We start from the raw sequence: 19,947 nt of genomic DNA on the forward strand, positions 1-19,947 counted from the left end.
GGAAACTGATTTTTTTTTCCATTTATATTTTGCATTGGACAACCGCATTACTCAGGAAGTATTGCACCCAAAATCTGCTCAAGTTTGTGCTGCTATCTGTCTTTTCTATTTAGATATATCTATAGATGGATATATCTATGGATAGATATATCTATGGATATCTATATCTATCTATATACGGTATATATATTTATCTATCTATCCATAGAACTGTCTATAGATCGATCTATCTATCTATCTATCTATCTATCTATCTATCTATCTATCGGTCTATCTGTAGTTCTACAGTTGTGACCAAAAGTATTGACACCCCTGCAATTCTTTCAGATAATACTCAGTTTCTTCCTGAAAATTATTGCAAACACAAATTCTTTGGTATTATTATCTTCATTTAATTTGTCTTAAATGAAAAAGACAAAAAGAATTGTCCTAAAGCCAAATTGGATATAATTCCACACCAAGCATAAAGAAGAGGGTGGACAAAAGTATTGGCACTGTTCGAAAAATCATGTGATGCTTCTCTAAATTGTGTAATTAACAGCACCTGTAACCTCCCTGTGGCACCTAACAGGTGTTGGCAATAAGTAAATCACACTTGCAGCCAGTTGACATGGATTAAAGTTGACTCAACCTCTGTCCTGTGTCCTTGTGTGTACCACATTGAGCATGGAGAAAAGAAAGAAGACCAAAGAACTGTCTGAGGACTTGAGAAACCAAATTGTGAGGAAGCATGAGCAATCTCAAGGCTACAAGTCCATCTCCAAAGACCAGAAGGTTCCTGTGTCTACCGTGCGCAGTGTCATCAAGAAGTTTAAAGCCCATGGCACTGTGGCTAACCTCCCTAGATGTGGACGGAAAAGAAAAATTGACAAGAGATTTCAACGCAAGATTGTGCGGATGTTGGATAAAGAACCTCGACTAACATCCAAACAAGTTCAAGCTGCCCTGCAGTCCCAGGGTACAACAGTGTCAACCCGTACTATCCGTCTGAATGAAAAAGGACTGTATGGTAGGAGACCCAGGAAGACCCCACTTCTTACCCCGAGACATAAAAAAGCCAGGCTGGAGTTTGCCAAAACTTACCTGAAAAGGCCTAAAATGTTTTGGAACAATGTTCTCTGGTCAGATGAGACAAAAGTAGAGCTTTTTGGGCAAAGGCATCAACATAGAGTTTACAGGAGAAAAAAAGAGGTATTCAAAGAAAAAAACACGGTCTCTACAGTCAAACATGGCGGAGGTTCCCTGATGTTTTGGGGTTGCTTTGCTGCCTCTGGCACTGGACTGCTTGACTGTGTGCATGGCATTATGAAGTCTGAAGACTACCAACAAATTTTGCAGCATAATGTAGGGCCCAGTGTGAGAAAGCTGGGTCTCCCTCAGAGGTCATGGGTCTTCCAGCAGGACAGTGACCCAAAACGCACTTCAAAAAGCACTAGAAAATTGTTTGAGAGAAAGCACTGGAGACTTCTAAAGTGGCCAGCAATGAGTCCCGACCTGAATCCCATAGAACACCTGTGGAGAGATCTAAAAATGGCAGTTTGGAGAAGGCACCCTTCAAATATCAGGGACCTGGAGCAGTTTGCCAAAGAAGAATGGTCTAAAATTCCAGCAGAGCATTGTAAGAAACTCATTGATGGTTACCGGAAGCGGTTGGTCGCAGTTATTTTGGCTAAAGGTTGTGCAACCAAGTATTAGGCTGAGGGTGCCAATACTTTTGTCTGGCCCATTTTTGGAGTTTTGTGTGAAATGATCAATGTTTTGCTTTTTGCTTCATTCTCTTTTGTGTTTTTTCATTTAATACAAATTAAATGAAGATAATAATATCAAAGAATTTGTGTTTGCAATCATTTTCAGGAAGAAACTGAGTATTATCTGACAAAATTGCAGGGGTGTCAATACTTTTGGCCACAACTGTATCTATAGATCTCTCTAGCTATAGATCTATCTATCTGTGTGTGTAAACATTATTCTTCAATGGAATATGCAAAATAAGAGGTTGGATAAAGAAATGACATCACAACTTTTTTTTTATATAAAGTGCTCTCAGTGAGAGAAACAAAATAGGAATCTTGTGGGTATGATACCTTTTAATGGCTAACAAATTTAACTTACAAAAACGCATACAAATCTGCATGAAAAAAACACATGAAAATCTGCATCAAAACGCATCAAATCCGAGAGAGAGATTTTTTATGTGCCAGACTGGAAAATGCTGCTACGGATCCGCAAAAAGAATTGACATGCTGTGGAAAAAAAATGCTGCAAATCTGCACAGATTTTTCTGCAGCATGTGCACAAGAATTCTTAATTTCTCATAGACTAACATTGGCTGTGCACTGAGGATTTGATCCGCATCAAAATCCGTAACATGTGTACATGCCCTAACAGTAACAATCACAGTACAGGCACTAATGGTAGTTAGTGGTCCTGCTCCATAGGCTGCAAGTCTATTGTAATCTAGCTGTTGCAGCAATGCCTTTACTCTGACTGCCTCCATTTTCTGAAGCGCAGCCCCAGATCCCCTCTGTACCATAATTTACTCCTCACTTATCTGAGTTCCTCTGGTCGTCTATCTCTCTCTCTTCCTCGAATCCTCTGCATGTTTCTCTCTTTCTTTCAATGCCTCTGATCGTCTCTCTCGAGTCATGTCTCTCTCTTTCAGATTCCTCTGGTCATCTCCCTCTCTTGGGCTGTCTCTCTGAGTCCTCTGGTCATCTCCCTCTCTTTTGATTCCTATGATAGTCTCTCTCAGGTTGTCGCTCTCTCTCAGATTCCTCTGATCAGCTCCCTCTCTCTTGATTCCTATGATTGTCCATATCTCTCAGGTTGTCTCTTTCTCTCAGAATGCTCTAGTCAGCCACCTCTCTCCCTCAATGCCTATTATTGTCTATCAAATTCAAATGAGCTTTATTGGCAAGGCAAAGTACATTTTAGCAATGCCAAAGCAAAAGTTAAAAATAGGGGGATGGAGGGAATATAGGAGTCCATGACATATCAGGCTATTAGTCGGGGGATAGCGACATGTCCAGGGTGGGGTATAGGAGTCCATGACATATCCAGTCTCCTCTTAGTCTTGGAATAGGGACATGTCCAGGGTGGGGTATAGAAGTCCATGACATATCAGCCTCCTCTTAGTCTGTCGCAGGCACTGACATATTCCACTGCTATGGCCGCTACACTTTCCTCTTCCCCCAGTATTATCGGCAGTTTCTCTTCCTCCTCCATGGAGGTGAATTCTGGGAGGAGATCAGACAGTCTTTTGAAGTGAGTGTCCCTCACTGCGGAGTATTTGAGGCACCTCAGCAGGAAGTGTGACTCGTCCTCCACTGCCTCCTGGGGGCACTGCTGGCAGAGTCTGCTCTCAAAGAGCTTGTAGTTCAGTCAGTGCCACCCTGTTTCGAAAATTAGGCTGTGGGCACTCAGTCTGTACCAGCTCAGGATCTGTCACTCTTTGGGATTTTCTAGTTTCTCTAAATTTGGGGCCAGTTTGTATTCCCTCTGTAGGTTCTGGTATATCGTCAGTTTCTGGGATTTGTTTATGTCATTCCGCCAAATGCTGAGATATTGCTCTTTGACTTTGTGTACCTTCTTCTGGATTTCGCCTTTTGTCATGCCATGTAGTTTGATGGCTTGGTCAGGCTGGCTTTGGGTACTTTGTGTTAGGAGACTTCCTGGGGTTTCCTGGTGTAGGAAGGCTTTGTGATGGTAGAAGCTGGGACTACTACTTTGTAGTTGAGCCTTGAAAGACAGCACCTTCTTCTGGATTGCGAGGTGTAGTGGGAATCTGCCCAGCTTTGCTCTGCATGCGCTGTTTGATGTGCTCCGATGGACTTGGAGAAGATGCTTGCAGAACTCTAGGTGGAATATTTCAGTCGGCCCAGTGTCCCACTTTGACTAGTTTGGGAATGAGACTGGGCCCCAGACCTCACTGCCGTACACAAGGATTGGGGCAATGATGGAGTCAAAGTTTCTTAGCCAGTTGGTTAATGGTGCCTTGAGATGGTACAGATGTCTTCTGATGGCATAGAAGGCTTTGGATTCCTTGTCTTTCAGTAACTTTATGACTTGCTTGAAGCTCCCTGACTGGCTGAGTTCTTGGCCCAGGTAGGTGTACTTGTTGGTTTCTGTGAGTGGACAGTTGTCTCTCATGAAGATAGGATGGCCAGTAGGTTTCTGCTTTCTTTTCTGGAACACCATGAAATTAGTTTTCTTCTGGTTGATTGGCAGTGCCCATGTGTTGCTGAAGGTCTCTAGGATTTTCAGGTGATCTTAGAGGCCTTTCTCAGTTAGTGATAACAGAACTGTCATGTCGGACGCTGTTCACACCACAGCGTCCGTCAGACAGCGGTAGTTCCATCTCCGTCCACTATAGCCTCAGTGGCGCCGGCTTGATTTTACTCAGGTTATCTGGGGTTAATCTAGCTGGAAATCAGGTGGGATGTTTGGTCACGCCCACGGTCTTTAAATAGTCTTGCTGGCCTGTGGGCGTCGCCGATTATAGCTTGTGTTTTGTGCCAAGTGGTTCCGGGCTGGAGAGGAGGTGTTGGAGAGAGAAATTCATATCTGGTGTCGTATGATCCGTTGTTACCTTTTCGCCTTCCTATATTTGTGCTTTGTTTTGCCCTGTTCACATTATAGTATTGTCCTGTGTGGTTGCGGCGCGGTGTGGTTTGAGTTCTCCCTGTCTGTCATTATGGTGTGGGCTTTGGTGGTTTTACAACTCACTGGGTGGAGGGTGGAGGGTTCAGCTTAGGGCTGAGCAGGAGATAAGGAGAGGCTGGAGGCTCAGGCATTTGCACCTTTAGCAAAAACCCTGGGTTGAGGGTCAGACAGGGTTTTCCCTAGTTTGAGGGACTCCGCAGGGGCCCGGGTTTGTCAGCCTCCTTTGACCTAAACCCCGCATAACATTATAATCGGCCCAACATTTTTCCATGGATTCCATGACTTCCATAAACCGCCAGTTGGCGGCGCTGTCCGTACAGGTCACCGAGTTGAAGGGGGCAGTTCAGCAGCAGGGCCTGGTTGTAGCTAATGTGCAAGCGACTTCTGCAGGTGCAGGTGCAGAGCCTAAGATTCCGCTGCCTGAACGATTTTCTGGGGAACGCAGCAAATTTGTCATCTTTCGGGATGCCTGCAAGTTATACTTTCGCATGCGCCCGGTCTCCTCAGGTAATGAGGCTCAGCGGGTGGGTCTGGTGTTATCTTTACTGAGTGGGGACCCCCAAGCATGGGCGTTTTCCTTACCAGCCGACTCTGCTACGTTTCATTCTGTTGAGAATGTTTTTTCAGCACTCGGGCTCATTTATGATGACCCCGACAGATTGGCTTTGGCGGAATCTAAGATCCGCGCCCTCCGTCAGGGGGAACGTATGGCGGAAGACTATTGTTCAGAATTTCGCCGTTGGGCAGTAGACACACAGTGGAACGACCCAGCGCTGCGGAGTCAGTTTATTCATGGGGTCTCAGAAAGAGTTAAACAGGCCCTCCTGATGTATGAGACTCCTGCATCGTTAGAATCTGCCATGAGTTTGGTTATTCGTATTGATCGCCGTTTGCGTCAAGGGGCGCAGGAGACGCTGCCTCTGGGGGAAAGCAGGGGTGCCAGTGTGGTTGCTGCAGGTGAGCCCACGGAACCTATGCAAATCGCTGGGGTATCGCATGTGCAGCGTCGCGTTCCTGGGTTCAGGAAGCATGGAGCATGTTTTTACTGTGGTAAAAGAGATCATTATGTAAATGCTTGTCCTGTGCTACCAAAGAAAGTCGCACCGGCGGAAAACTGGTAAGCTCAGAGGGTATGGAGGAGGCCCAACTGAGCGTATGCATATCCTCCATGATGGTATCTCAATGTATGCTCCCTGCCAGGGTTATTATTGCGGGCAGAGAGCTACCAATATCAGTGTTTGTGGATAGCGGTTCAGCCACCAATCTCATGGATGAGGAGTTTGCACGCATGGCAGGTTTCAAGATCGAAAAACTCCCTCATCCTATTCGCGTGGTTACCATTAATGCCGCTCCCCTCCCACAGGGGGAGATTACTGAGTTTGTAGCTGAGGTTAAACTCCACATTGGGGTCCTACATTCTGAGTGGGTTACATGTAAGGTACTCAATAATCTCCCAGCACAAATAGTCCTGGGTTTCCCATGGTTGTCTAAGCACAACCCGGTGATTGACTGGAGAACCCAGGACATAGTCCAGTGGAGCAGTTTCTGCCAGGAAAATTGCTTGGCCACATGTGTGTCCGCCGTGAAGTCCAGCCTTCCGGAGGCATTGCTGGATTTTGCGGACGTATTCTCTGAGAGGGGTTGCTCAGAACTGCCTCCACATCGAGCCTATGACTGTCAGATTAGGTTAAAACCCGGGGCTAAATTGCCAAAGGCGAGGATGTTTAGTATTTCTGGTCCGGAGAGACAAGCTCTTAAGGACTACATTGTGGAGAGTTTAAGTAAAGGGCACATCCGGCCTTCATCCTCACCTGTAGCAGCGGGGTTTTTCTTCATTAAGAAAAAAGATGGGGGGTTACGCCCGTGTCTGGATTTCCGGGAGTTAAACCAGATTACGGTCCGTGATCCCTACCCGATGCCTCTGATCCCTGATTTGTTCAACCAGGTGGCTGGTGCGAAGTGGTTTTCCAAACTTGACCTCAGGGGGGCATATAACCTCATAAGGGTCCGTCAGGGGGATGAGTGGAAGACGGCATTTAATACCCCTGAGGGTCATTTTGAAAGCCTAGTTATGCCATTTGGGTTGACAACCGCGCCTGCTGTGTTCCAACATTTCATAAATGATGTATTTGCTCATGTGCTGGGGAAATTTGTGATTGTGTACCTGGATGATATCCTCATTTATTCGAGCGACCAGGACACTCATTTAGAGCATGTCAGGCAGGTGTTACAGCTGCTCCGTGAGAATAAGCTCTATGCTAAGCTTGAAAAATGCATGTTTTTTGTTCAAGAGTTGCCTTTTTTGGGATATATTGTGTCCGCAGCAGGGTTTAAAATGGATGCCGCGAAGGTGCAAGCGGTGCTGCGATGGGAACGGCCTGGTAATCTAAAAGCGCTCCAGCGGTTCCTTGGGTTTGCTAACTATTATAGGAAGTTTATTAAGAATTTCTCTACTATAGCCAAACCGCTCACGGACATGACGAAAAAAGGTACCAATCTCGCTATCTGGTCTGAGGATGCGGTGCGTGCATTTGAGCTTCTAAAGAACCGTTTTGCTTCAGCCCCCATTCTGGTGCAACCGGACGTATCTAAACCTTTTACGGTGGAGGTCGATGCGTCTGAGGTGGGAGTGGGGGCAGTACTGTCACAGGGCTCGTCCTTGAGCAATTTGCGTCCATGCGCCTACTTCTCCAAGAAGCTGTCGCCAGCTGAACGGAATTACGACATCGGCAACAGGGAGTTGTTGGCCATCAAATTGGCTTTTGAGGAATGGCGACACTTCTTGGAGGGGGCGGCCCACCAGGTCACAGTCATCACCGACCATAAAAACCTGCTCTATCTGGAGTCGGCCAAGCGTCTGTCTCCCAGGCAGGCTCGCTGGGCATTGTTTTTTACACGCTTTAACTTCCTGGTGACTTACCGTCCTGGGGCGAAAAACACCAAGGCGGATGCCTTGTCCAGGTGTTATCCGGGGGGAGAACCTCGGGAAGATCCGGTACCCATCCTCCAGGAAGGTGTAGTGGTTTCGTCTCTCACGACTGAGGTAGAGGCGGAGATTGCCGAGGCCCAGGAGGAGGTACCACCAGGACTTCCCGCTAATAAGTCGTTCGTACCCCTTCATCTTCGTCTTAAAGTGTTGGGGGAACACCACGACTCGGTCCTGGCCGGTCATCCAGGGGTTAGGGGCACCTTGGAACTGGTATCGCGCCGCTTCTGGTGGCCAAAAATCCGGCAGGACGTGGTTTCGTACGTGACAGCTTGCATCACGTGCGCCAGGGCCAAGTCGCCCAGAACCCGTCCTGCTGGCACTCTACAGCCTCTGGGGATACCTAGTAGGCCATGGACAGAAATCTCCATGGACTTTATCACAGACTTGCCTGCCTCGGCGGGGAACACGGTCATCCTGGTGGTGGTTGATCGATTTTCGAAGATGGCGCATTTTGTGTCATTGCCTTCCTTGCCCAACGCGAAGACGTTGGCTCAGGTCTTTGTGCAGGAGGTGGTCAGACTGCACGGAGTTCCGTCGGACATAGTGTCTGATAGGGGTACCCAGTTTGTGGCGAAGTTTTGGAAAGCTTTTTGCTCACGATTGGGGATCAAGTTGTCTCATTCGTCGGCGTTTCATCCGCAGTCAAATGGTCAAACTGAGCGCATGAACCAAAATCTGGAGCAGTATTTGCGATGTTTTGTGTCTGACAACCAAGAGGAGTGGTCGACGTTCCTTCCCTTGGCCGAGTTCGCATTAAATAATCACCGCCAAGTATCGTCGGGAGAGTCTCTGTTCTTTTGTGTTTATGGGCACCATCCTCAATTTTGTACCTTGCGTCAGGGGGGCTCTGGGGGCGTCCCAGAGGAGGACCGGTTAGGAGTTCAACTATCATCGGTCTGGAGGAGTGTGAAACAGCGATTGCTGAGCAAGAGCGCAAGATACAAATGTGTGGCTGACTCTAGACGCGTGCCAGGTCCGGACCTGTGTGTGGGTGATTGGGTGTGGTTAGCTACTAAAAACATAAAACTCAAAATTCCATCTTTGAAATTGGGTCCAAGATTTATTGGCCCTTTTAAGATTGCTGCCATCATTAACCCGGTTGCTTATCGGTTGGAGCTTCCTGCGGTATACAAGATACACAACGTGTTTCACAGGTCTTTATTGAAAAAGGTGGTAGGCTCTGTGGACACGACGCCAATGCCACCTCCAGTCATGGTGGATGGCGATTTAGAGTTTGAAGTCTCCAAGGTGGTGGACTCTCGAGTACTGCGCCGTACTCTTCAGTATTTGGTGCACTGGCGGGGGTATGGTCCGGAGGAGAGGTCTTGGGTACCAGCCTCGGACATACATGCGGATCGGCTGGTCAGTTCCTTTCACCGCCGTCATCCGGACAAGCCGGGTCCTATGAGTCTTGAGGGCCCTGGGGTCCCTCGTAGAAGACGGGGTACTGTCATGTCGGACGCTGTTCACACCACAGCGTCCGTCAGGCAGCGGTAGTTCCATCTCCGTCCACTATAGCCTCAGTGGCGCCGGCTTGATTTTACTCAGGTTATCTGGGGTTAATCTAGCTGGAAATCAGGTGGGATGTTTGGTCACGCCCACGGTCTTTAAATAGTCGTGCTGGCCTGTGGGCGTCGCCGATTATAGCTTGTGTTTTGTGCCAAGTGGTTCCGGGCTGGAGAGGAGGTGTTGGAGAGAGAAATTCATATCTGGTGTCGTATGATCCGTTGTTACCTTTTCGCCTTCCTATATTTGTGCTTTGTTTTGCCCTGTTCACATTATAGTATTGTCCTGTGTGGTTGCGGCGCGGTGTGGTTTGAGTTCTCCCTGTCTGTCATTATGGTGTGGGCTTTGGTGGTTTTACAACTCACTGGGTGGAGGGTGGAGGGTTCAGCTTAGGGCTGAGCAGGAGATAAGGAGAGGCTGGAGGCTCAGGCATTTGCACCTTTAGCAAAAACCCTGGGTTGAGGGTCAGACAGGGTTTTCCCTAGTTTGAGGGACTCCGCAGGGGCCCGGGTTTGTCAGCCTCCTTTGACCTAAACCCCGCATAACAAGAACAAGGTCATCAGCATACAGCAGAAATTTCACCTGGGTGTCACGTAGAGTGAGACCAGGTGCTGAGGAGGACTCTAGGGCCACCGTCAGCTCATTGATGTAGATGTTAAAGAGTGTTGGACTGAGGCTGCAACGCTGTCTCACTCCTCGGCTTTGTTGGAAATAGGCCATCCTCCTTCCCTCTCACAGTTGGGCATTTCTTGAACTGCACAAGACATTATATCCCATGCGGCTGCACAGATTTTGTTGGAGTCCCGACAATGACCACAGACAAGGCACTGGCTGGCCTCCTTCATCATCGTCTATCTCTCTCAGGTCGTCTTTCTCTCTTTCTCATATTCATCTGGTCAGTTCTCTCTCTCGCGATTCCTCTGATCATCTCTCTCTCAGGTTATCTCTCATTCTCTCAGATTCCTCTGGTCAGCTCCCTTTCTCCCTCAATTCCTCTGTTCATCTTTCTTGGGTTGTCTCTATCTCTCTCAGATTCCTCTGGTCAGCTCCCTCTCTCGATTCCTCTGATCATCTCTCTCTCTCGGGTCGTCTCTCTTTCTCTCAGATTCCTCTGGTCAGCTCCCTCTCTCTCTCGATTCCTCTGATAATCTCTCTCTCTCTCAGGTCATCTTGACTTTTCTGGTAGTCTCTCTCTCTTGGATTCCTCTTCCTCAATCATAGCTGAGGCTTCATTTCACTAGTCTGGCCGATGCTGGTAGTTACATATATAAGCCAGCTCAGCTATTTCCATACGTCTGTCCTGATACAGTTTCAGCGTCAACAACTCCCCTTCCCTGCCCCCTGGGTCTTTTATAATTCTTAGTTGTGACACAGTTATCACATGTCCTTGTGTCTGGGTCGGCCTTCACTGAAACGGGGAGTAATGACAGCCATCTGTCACGGTGGTCTTGAAGGCCAGTGGGCTGTCCTCAGCAAATTAAAAAGGGGAAAGTAGTGGAAAGGATGCAGAATCAGTCTGTCTCAATAAGCAATGTCAATACTTCAGGAGGAAAAACTTGCTTTTACTGGAGCAGTTGATGATGATGATTACAGCTCTCCATAGCTATGTTGTACACTGAGCAAACATCCCTTCATGATGTGTTGAACCCAGCTCTTCTCCTGCAATGAGAAGCAGCTCTCCTCATTCCTAGTCCCACTGCATCTAGCACTATATGTGAACTAAAATTTCTCCTTTCAACCTGGACCTTGGTATCCATGACACCTCAGGCTTACAGGACAGTAACTCAGCTCTCTTCATACCACTGAGAATTAAGGATCATGTCTCGACATCCCTCTTCTGATCCCTAACTGGTGTTGTTGTAAGGGGGTGAAGTGCAGGAAGAGCCGGGGGAGGGCTGCCTCCTCTGCTCCATGCCCGGAACCATTGAGCAGGGCAGCAGGTTCCCTGGGGGACAGAGAAGGGGCTGAACACAGGAAGCCAGCCGAGCAGAGAGCGGGAAAAGAGCGCGCGCTTTCCTCAGAGCAGCCTGGGCAGCAGACGGGGGAGGACGCTGACTCAGACTGGGAGAGAGACAGTGCTCCCGGTCACAGAGTAAAGACTGGGGTACTGCGCACAGAGACTGCAGACCGTGAGTACGTGAGGCTATGTACTGCGAAGACAGCAAAGGTGCGCCCTGATCCCTGTGGACAGACTGAGACCCACAGAGAAGCGGAGGCCTGTATAGAGACTGAGGCCAGAGCAGAGACCGTAGCCCGTGACTACGTGAAGCTGGAGCCTGCAGTGACAGATGAGATGTGTCCTGAACCCTTGTAAAGTCTGTGTCCAGTGCAAAGACAGCAGCTAGTGTGGAGACAGCAGCACGTGCAGAGACAGTGATCCATGCTGAGAGATCTATCAGGGGACGGAGTGTTGTTTCCCCTGGGAGAGGCTGTTGTGCTTAGACAAAAGACTCAGAGCAGGGGGGACCCCATTTGCCCAGTACCCCCTCTGCCTCCAGCATTAACCCTTGAGACCCCAGTGGAGGAAAAATGTAAAGAAACAGAGTACAGAAGGGCTACAGACAACAAGCAGTGCTCGTGATTCGGCGCCAACGTGGGAGAAGCTCGACCCTTCAATCAAGTCCTCCCTCTTCAGACTGATAAGTGCCTTCACAGGAAAACCCCTTATAAGATTGTCAAATCTCGTTTATTCCTTTTTCTTACTGTTTTCAGTGTTTGTTCTCATAATATCAATACTTCACCGTTATTTTGTCAGTGTTATCCCCTGTAATATAACCTCCCTTTAACTGTTGGTCCGTCTGTTCCGTGGTGACATACGCAGCACCTGCTCCTCATTACATTGTCTTGCAGTTGGGCATTTCTTGAACTGCACAAGACATCATATCCCATGCGGCTACCCAGATATTGTTGGAGTCCAGACTATGACCACAGAAAAGGCAATGGCTGGCCTCCATCATCTCCAGCACCACTCAATCCCAGGGATGCCAAATTTCTTCTCCTGGGCTTAGTAGTTTTCCTGCAGAGGTTGCTACCCACCATACTGCACAATTTCCCTTACACTTATTACATTTGTGTGTAAAAATGGCTGAAAAGCTGGCTTCTTACACCATTAGAGTTCACAGAAATTTGTGACACCTATCTGTGCAGGGGGCCACACTTGTGTCGTGTCCCTATCCTTTGGTTCCTTCCTGGCAACCCACTAATACGGTATTTTACGGTTCCTGCTTTTTCTCTTTTTTTCCTGTTCTTACATGGTCTGGCCACTAGATGGTGATGTTTGTTTACTTAAGGTTCACTGTACACTCCGCTAAAAAATTCATTAATCCCCTTACATTCCGCCTCTCTTTAAACTCTCTAGTCCTCGGGCAAGAAAAATCACTTTGTCCCTAGATGTCCCTCAGGGGCAGTCCCAGCGTTTCTAATATCCAAGCACATTACTGTGTCTCCTGCATTATGTACTGCCAGATGAAGTCATCCTCTGCGTACCATGTCAGTGGGACACCAGTGCTGACATGCTCAGTTCTGCAAGGCCCTTCTTGACATGTTTCTCCTGATGTACTGGACCCTCTTTTGAGTTCAGTCTTTGATCTATCCTCAGAGCTGGTTTGAGGGGTAGTGTTACTTCTCTTGGCACTGCAGGTACTAGCCACTCTTTATTTTCAAGTCCTCAATCCTCTCCCAAATCATAAGTATTGTATTTTCCTTGCATATGTATTAATATTTTTCTTAATGTATAATTCTGCCTGTGTATTATATGACCTTAATCTTACTTTGCATTCTATGTAAATGCATCACTAAATTTTATTTACTATGCCATCTAGTGACCAATTCTGGTAATACACCTCATCTTTTTTTATCTTTTTTCTGCATCAATCTCTCTTTGCCTCTTTCTCTCTCAACAATAAATTATTAATAAATTACATATTTTTGTATTTAATTGGAGTAATGTCTATAGAGGATTCCTGATCTCTTATCCACGCTTATACTTCTACTCTTTGTTTTTTTATGATTTATTCTGCAGCACAAAGAAATTTTCATGCAAAACTTTTTTGATTTAGGGACATATTTTAATAGTACTTAGAGGAAGCTGCAGTCATAAGAATAATTATGTTTTCAGACCTGACTAAGATATTCTACTCCGGGAGGACAGTTGGGAAGTTCCGGAGGTGCTGGCATCCATGTACTTCTGAAATCCCCTGAATATGGTGGTTGGTTCTGTAAAGTGGAATTTTCACCATAAAACCCATAGCTGGTTTGCCCAGGTATACCTGAAAAATATAAAACATAAGTGCAAAGTTTAATATAAAGTGACATTTAGTAGGTGAGAATTAAAAGGAAATACATGAAAAAGCATCAAAAGTGAACTGTGTGAACTATGAATAGATCCTGTATATGGTTACTGATTAAGAGAAGGATAACAAAGAAACGAAAGAAAACGCTACGAAAACAAGCCTAAAATCTGACGGATAACAGCAGAGACATGAAACACGACAGAGAGAGGAAAGAGACACAAGAGAGACAGGTGAGAAGGCTACATATAAGACACTGGATTCAGTGGTGGGATTCAGGGGCCTCTCTGCGGTCCATCATTTCCTGCAAGGCAATAGTTAACAGCTGCCAGGTAATAGGCTGGCAGCTGACACTGGCGCATCCGCGCCTCAAATGGATGAGGGACAGGATGCCGCAAGATCGCGAACGAGTAAAGAGAAACTTTTTTTTTTGCACTGAATGCTGCAATATTGAGACATATGGGGCAGGATGGGAAATCATATGAGGTAGGATGGAGACACATGGGGGCAGAATGGAAACACAAGGGGCAGGATGGAGACACATAGAGGCAGAATGAAAACACATGGGGGTAGAATGGAGACAAATGGGGACAGAATGGGAGAACACATGGGGGCAGGAAGGAGAGCACAGTAACAGGAGCCCACACACAAAATGAAATTTGCAGGACCACGAGCAGGAGAACTCTCTCTCACTGTGCCCTTAGACAGGGAAAGGAATTCACAGGGAGACACCTAGCACATGGTGCTCAGCATCTCTACTGGATTACTGGCTGTATAGTTACATTGTGCAACCATGCAGCCTGCCATTTAGATGTAGCAGAGCTAGACCCATCTTGGGACAAATGGATTAGCAGCATCTCTGCAGAGAGGTGAGGAATATTGTTGTTCTTTATTTTTAACTCTTTTGAAAATGACAAGGGTGTCGGTGGAATTGGTGAGGTCGTAAGTATGGTTTAATTAAGATTTATTAACCCTTTTACCCCCCAAGGGTGGTTTGCATGTTACTGACCAGACCAATTTTTACAATTCTGACCACTGTCCATTTATGAGGTAATAACTCTGGAATGCTTCCATGGATCCTGGTGATTGTGACATTGTTTTCTCGTGACATATTGTACTTCATGTTAGTTGTAAAATTTCATTGATATAACTTGCGTTTATTTGTGAAAAAAACAGAAATTTGGCAAAAATGTGGAAAATTTCACAATTTTCCAACTTTGAATTTTCATGCCCTTAAATCACAGAGATCCGGCACACAAAATACTTAAGTAACATTTTCCACATGTCTACTTTACATCAGCACAATTTTGGAACCAAAATTTTTTTTGTTAGCAAGTTATAAGGGTTAAAAGTTGACCAAGGATTTCTCATTTTTACAACATCATTTTTATTTTAGGGACCACATCACATTTGAAGTCACTTTGAGGGGTCTATATGATAGAAAATACCCAAAAGTGACACCATTCTAAAAACTGCACCCCTCATGATGCTCAAAACCACATTCAAGAAGTTTATTAACCATTCAGGTGCTTCAAAGGAATTTTTTTAATGTTTTAAAAAATGAACATTTAACTTTTTTCACAAAAAAATTATTCAGGTCCAAGTTTTTTTTATTTTACCAAGGGTAACAGGAGAAATTGGACCAGAAAGGTTATTGTACAATTAGTCCTGAGTACGCTGATACCTGATATGTAGGGGGAACCACTGTTTCAGCGCATGGCAGGACTCGGAAGGGAAGGAGCGCCGTTTGACTTTTTCAATGCAAAATTGGCTAGAATTGAGATTGGACGCCATGTCATGTTTGAGAGCCCTTGATGTGCCTGAACAGAGGAAACCCCCCACACGTGGCACCATTTTGGAAACTATACCCCCCACGGAACTTATCTAGATGTGTAGTAAGCACTTTGAACCCCAAGTATTTCACAGAAGTTTATAGCGCCCGGGCGTGGAAATAAAAAAATCATATATTTTCCATAAAAATGATCTTTTCACCCCAAATTTTTATTTTACCAAGGGAAACAGGACCGCAAAAGTTATTGTGCAATTTGTCTTGAGTATGCTGATACCCGATATGTGGGGGTAAACCACTGTTTGGGTGCATGGCAGAGCTCGGAAGGGAAGGAGCGCCATATGACTTTTTCAACGCAAAATTGGCTGGAATTGAGATCGGACGTCATGTCGCATTTGGAGAGCCCCTGATGTGCCTAAACAGTGAAAACCACCCACAAGTAACCCCATTTTGGAAACTATACCCCCCACGGAACTTATCTAGATGTGTAGTGAGCACTTTGAACCCCAAGTGCTTCACAGAAGTTTATAACGCCCGGGCGTCGAAATAATAAAATCATATTTTTTCCACAAACATGTTCTTTTAGCTCCCAATTTTTTTATTTTCCCAAGGGTAACAGGAGCATTTGAACCCCAAAAGTTGTTGTCCAATTTGTCCTGAGTACACTGATACCCCATATGTGGGAGAAAACTACTGTATGGGTGCAAGTTGGGGCTCGGAAGGGAAGTAGTGACGTTTTGGAATGCAGACTTTGATGGAATGGTCTGCGGGTGTCATGTCATGTTTGGAGAGCCCCTGATGTGCTTAAACAGTAGAAATCCACCACAAGTGACCCCATTTTGGAAACTAGATGTCACGGTCCATTTTTGGAGCCGTGGCAGAATGTGGATTCTTATAGAAACCTTTTTCCTTTGTCCCCCGGTGGCCGCTGGGGTTTACTACACGTTTGAATTAACCAACAGGTGATGACTACTCCCCCCTCCTTCCTATAAAAGGTCATCATGTGCAGTAAATCACTGTTGGTAATATTGTTCATTTGTTATCCAACGGTGGTGAAGACCGGACCTACCTGGTGGAGAGGGGGTTCAGCTTATCTGGAGCAGTGGATTTGCTGCTGGATGCTGATCGGATCCTGACTGTTGTCAGTCCTTTGAAGAGTTCACCATTTTGTGGCAAACGCATGAATGGTAATAAACGTTCAGGTCCGGACCTGTGTGTGAACGAGTATGTATGGGTGGCCACCAAAAACATCCACTGGAAGTGTGTTACTGGGGTCTGGAGTTCTCGGGTGATCGGGCCATATCGGGTGTCGGCCATCCTCGGCCCAGAGACTTACCAGCTGGAGTTACCCCCAATTATGCCCATACACAACTTGTTCCCCAGGTTGGCGCTCTGGAGATTTGTGGTGCCTCTGGAGCATACATTGCCATTTCCATCTGCCCACATTTTCCATAAACCTGCGAGTTAGGTGGTCGCTGAGGTGAACTCTGGTGGACCTAGGCGTCCGCACCGTAGGTGTTCTTCGGGTGAGGTGCAGTGTTGAGGGTCCAGAGGCCCCTCATTGAAGGAGGGGTACTGTCACGGTCCATTTTTGGAGCTGTGGCAGAATGTGGATTCTTATAGAAACCTTTTTCCTTTTTCCCCTGGTGGCCACTGGGGTTTACTACAACTGTAGTTGTTTTGGTGCTGGTTTTGCCCCCATGGCCGCTGGGGTTACTACACGTTTGAATTAGCCAACAGGTGATGACTACTCCCCCCTCCTTCCTATAAAAGGTCATCATGTGCAGTAAATCACTGTTGGTAATATTGTTCGTTTGTTATCCAACCGTGGTGAAGACTGGACCTACCTGGTAGAGAGGAGGTTCAGCTTATCTGGAGCAGTGGATTTGCTGCTGGATGCTGATCGGATCCTTGCTCTGTTGCTTGGAGCATTTGCAGCAGAGCAAAGTTAAGTTTTGGGTTTTAGTTGCTTTAACCCTATGGTGTGTTTTATTTTCCTTTGTGAGTTATTGGGTGACGTTCACTTTATTCCCTGTCTCACCTCCTGGGGAGGGGGTTGGTGGTTTAGCTCAGGGCTAAACAGGAGATAGGGACAGGTTGGGGACTTGGGCCTCACTACCTTCAAGTGTACCCCCAAGTTAAGGAGAGTCACGGCACCCCCTTAGCCTGAGGGGCAGTTCAGGGGCCCAGGTTCCACGTCTCCTGCTTTGTCCCAACTGCCTCGTGACACTAGACCCCCCCAAGGAACTTATCTAGATGTGTGGTGAGCACTTTAAACCCCCAAGTGCTTCACAGAAGTTTATAACGTAGAGCCATAAAAATAAAAAAATCATATTTTTTTTCCACAAAAATGATCTTTTTGCCCCCAGTTTTTTCCTAAAGGTAACAGGAAAAAATTGGACCCCAAAACTTGTTGTGCAATATGTCCTGAGTAGGCTGATACCCCATATGTGGGGGTAAATCACTGTTTCGGAGCATGGCAGAGCTTGTAAGGGAAGGTGCACCATTTCACTTTTTCAATGCAGAATTGGGTGGAATTAAGATCAGATACCATGTCGCGTTTGGAGAGCCCCTGATGTGCCTGAACAGTGGAAACCTCCCAATTTTAACTCCAACCCTAACCCAAACACACCCCTGACCCTAACCCTAGCCCTAACCCTAATGAGAAAATGGAAATAAATAAAAATTTTTAATTGTATTATTATTCCCTAACTAAGGGGGTGATAATGGGGGGTTTGATTTACTATTTATAGCGGGTTTTTATGTTTGGCAGCTGTCAAAAGCTAAAAGACGCTTTTTATTGCAAAAAAGTTTTTGCATTACCACATTTTGAGAGCTATAATTTTTCCATATTTTGACCCACACAGTCATGAGAGGTCTTATTTTTTTGTGGGACAAGTAGACGTTTTTATTGGTACCATTTTCGGGCACGTGACATTTTTTGATCGCTTTTTATTCTGATTTTTGGGACGCAGAATGAACAAAAACCAGCAATTCATGAATTTCTTTTGGGTGGGGGGGTGCGTTTACACCGTTCCGCATGCGGTAAAATTGATAAAGCAGTTTTATTCTTTGGGTTAGTACGATGACAGCGATATCTCATTCATATAATTTTTTAATGTTTTTGAGCTTTTATACAATAAAAACAAATTTATATAAAAAAATAATTATTTTTGCATCTCTTTGTTCTGCGAGCTATAACTTTTTAATTTTTTCCCTGATGATGCTGTGTAGCTGCTCGTTTTTTGCGGGACAAGATGATGTTTTCACCGGTACCAAGTTTATTTATATCCGTCTTTTTGTTTGCGTGTTATTGCACTTTTCGTTCGGCGGCATGATGATAAAGCATTGTTTTTTGCCTTGCTTTTTTTTTTAAGAGGTTCACTAAAGGGGTTAACTAGTGGGATAGTTTCATAGGGCGGGTTGTTACGGATGCGGCGATACAAAATATGTGCACTTTCATTGTTTTTTTATTTACAAAAAAAAAGAATTTATTAGGGATTTTTTTTATTATTTAGGCTAGTTTCACATTAATGTTTTTTAGCGCAGCGCTTCGTGCACAATAAAAACGCATGCAAAAAACGCATCATGCGTTTTGCATGCGTTTGCTTTTTTTAGGCGCATGCATTTTAACCAGTTTTTAGCCATGTTAACTCTTAAAACGCATACGATTTTAAACGCAGGTGTGCGCATGTGCATGCGCACGCCTGCGTTCCCATAGACTGCAGTGTGATTTTTTGGCGCATTACGTGCGCATTCCGAGCACACGTGTTATTTTGACACAGGTTGGACGGACCAAAAATGCAACAGGTTGCGTCTGGCGCGCCTAGGCGCACACTCAAAAAAAAGCATGCGCACGAAAATGCATACAAACGCATGCAAACGCTAGACCATGCGCCCCCATGTTAAACATAGGGGAGCATGGCGCATGTGCATAGATGCGCACGATGCGCTGCGCTAAAAAACGCTAGTGTGAAACAAGCCTTATTTAGGATACACCTAAATATAGTGGGAATGGTTGGTGATATCAACTTCCTGTTTGTGGCACATTCGTATATGGGAGGGGGAAAACTTTTCAAGATGGCTGGTGACCATGGCGGCCATATTGAAGTCAGCCATTTTGGATCCATCTTTGGTTTTTTTCAATGGGAAGAGGGTCATGTGACACATCAAACTTATTGAGAATTTCAGACGAAAAACAATGGTGTGCTTAGTTTTAACGTAACTTTATTCTTTCAAGAGTTATTTACAAGTTTATGACCACTTATAAAATGTGTTCCAAGTGCTGCCCATTGTGTTGGATTGTCAATGCAACCCTCTTCCCCCACTCTTCACACACTGATAGCAACACCACAGAAGAAATGCTAGTCTAAGGGGGTCAGATTACTTGTAGGAATGCTACTGAAAATGGCTGAGAAAATAAACGGTGATGTGAGCTGCCCCATAGATTAATATTGGGTCGAGTGCTATGCGATGTTTTCTTGCATAGCCCTCACCCATATTCTACGATAATGTGACGCTGGCCTAAGGCTGGAAAGACACTGCCGTATTTCTCGTGCGGTAATCGCATGGCAATGCACGGACTGGCCAGCACCTCTCCTGACCTAAGCATGACAGCGTGATGGATTACTATGTACCTGTCAAGCTCAGGTCAGGAATGCTGACAGCCAGTGTGAGTTTTACTATGTGATTCTCGCACGAGAAATACAGCG

At 45.8% G+C, this 19,947-nt stretch overlaps 1 protein-coding gene across 1 annotated transcript in view; it reads right to left on the minus strand.

The window, feature by feature from the left end:
- The window catches only part of LOC141092828 (phospholipid scramblase 2-like), a 102,863-nt gene that overhangs the window by 52,749 nt on the left and 30,167 nt on the right, over window positions 1-19,947 (minus strand). Inside the window, exon 3 of the mRNA XM_073579153.1 lies at window positions 13,277-13,425. Within this exon, the coding sequence (XP_073435254.1) occupies window positions 13,277-13,425 (149 nt within the window). The remainder of the gene's footprint in view (window positions 1-13,276; window positions 13,426-19,947) is intronic.

This window comes from Dendrobates tinctorius, unplaced genomic scaffold (assembly GCF_039654945.1).
Source record: "Dendrobates tinctorius isolate UK_male_01 unplaced genomic scaffold, ASM3965494v1 ptg000060l, whole genome shotgun sequence".
Lineage (NCBI taxonomy): Eukaryota > Metazoa > Chordata > Amphibia > Anura > Dendrobatidae > Dendrobates > Dendrobates tinctorius.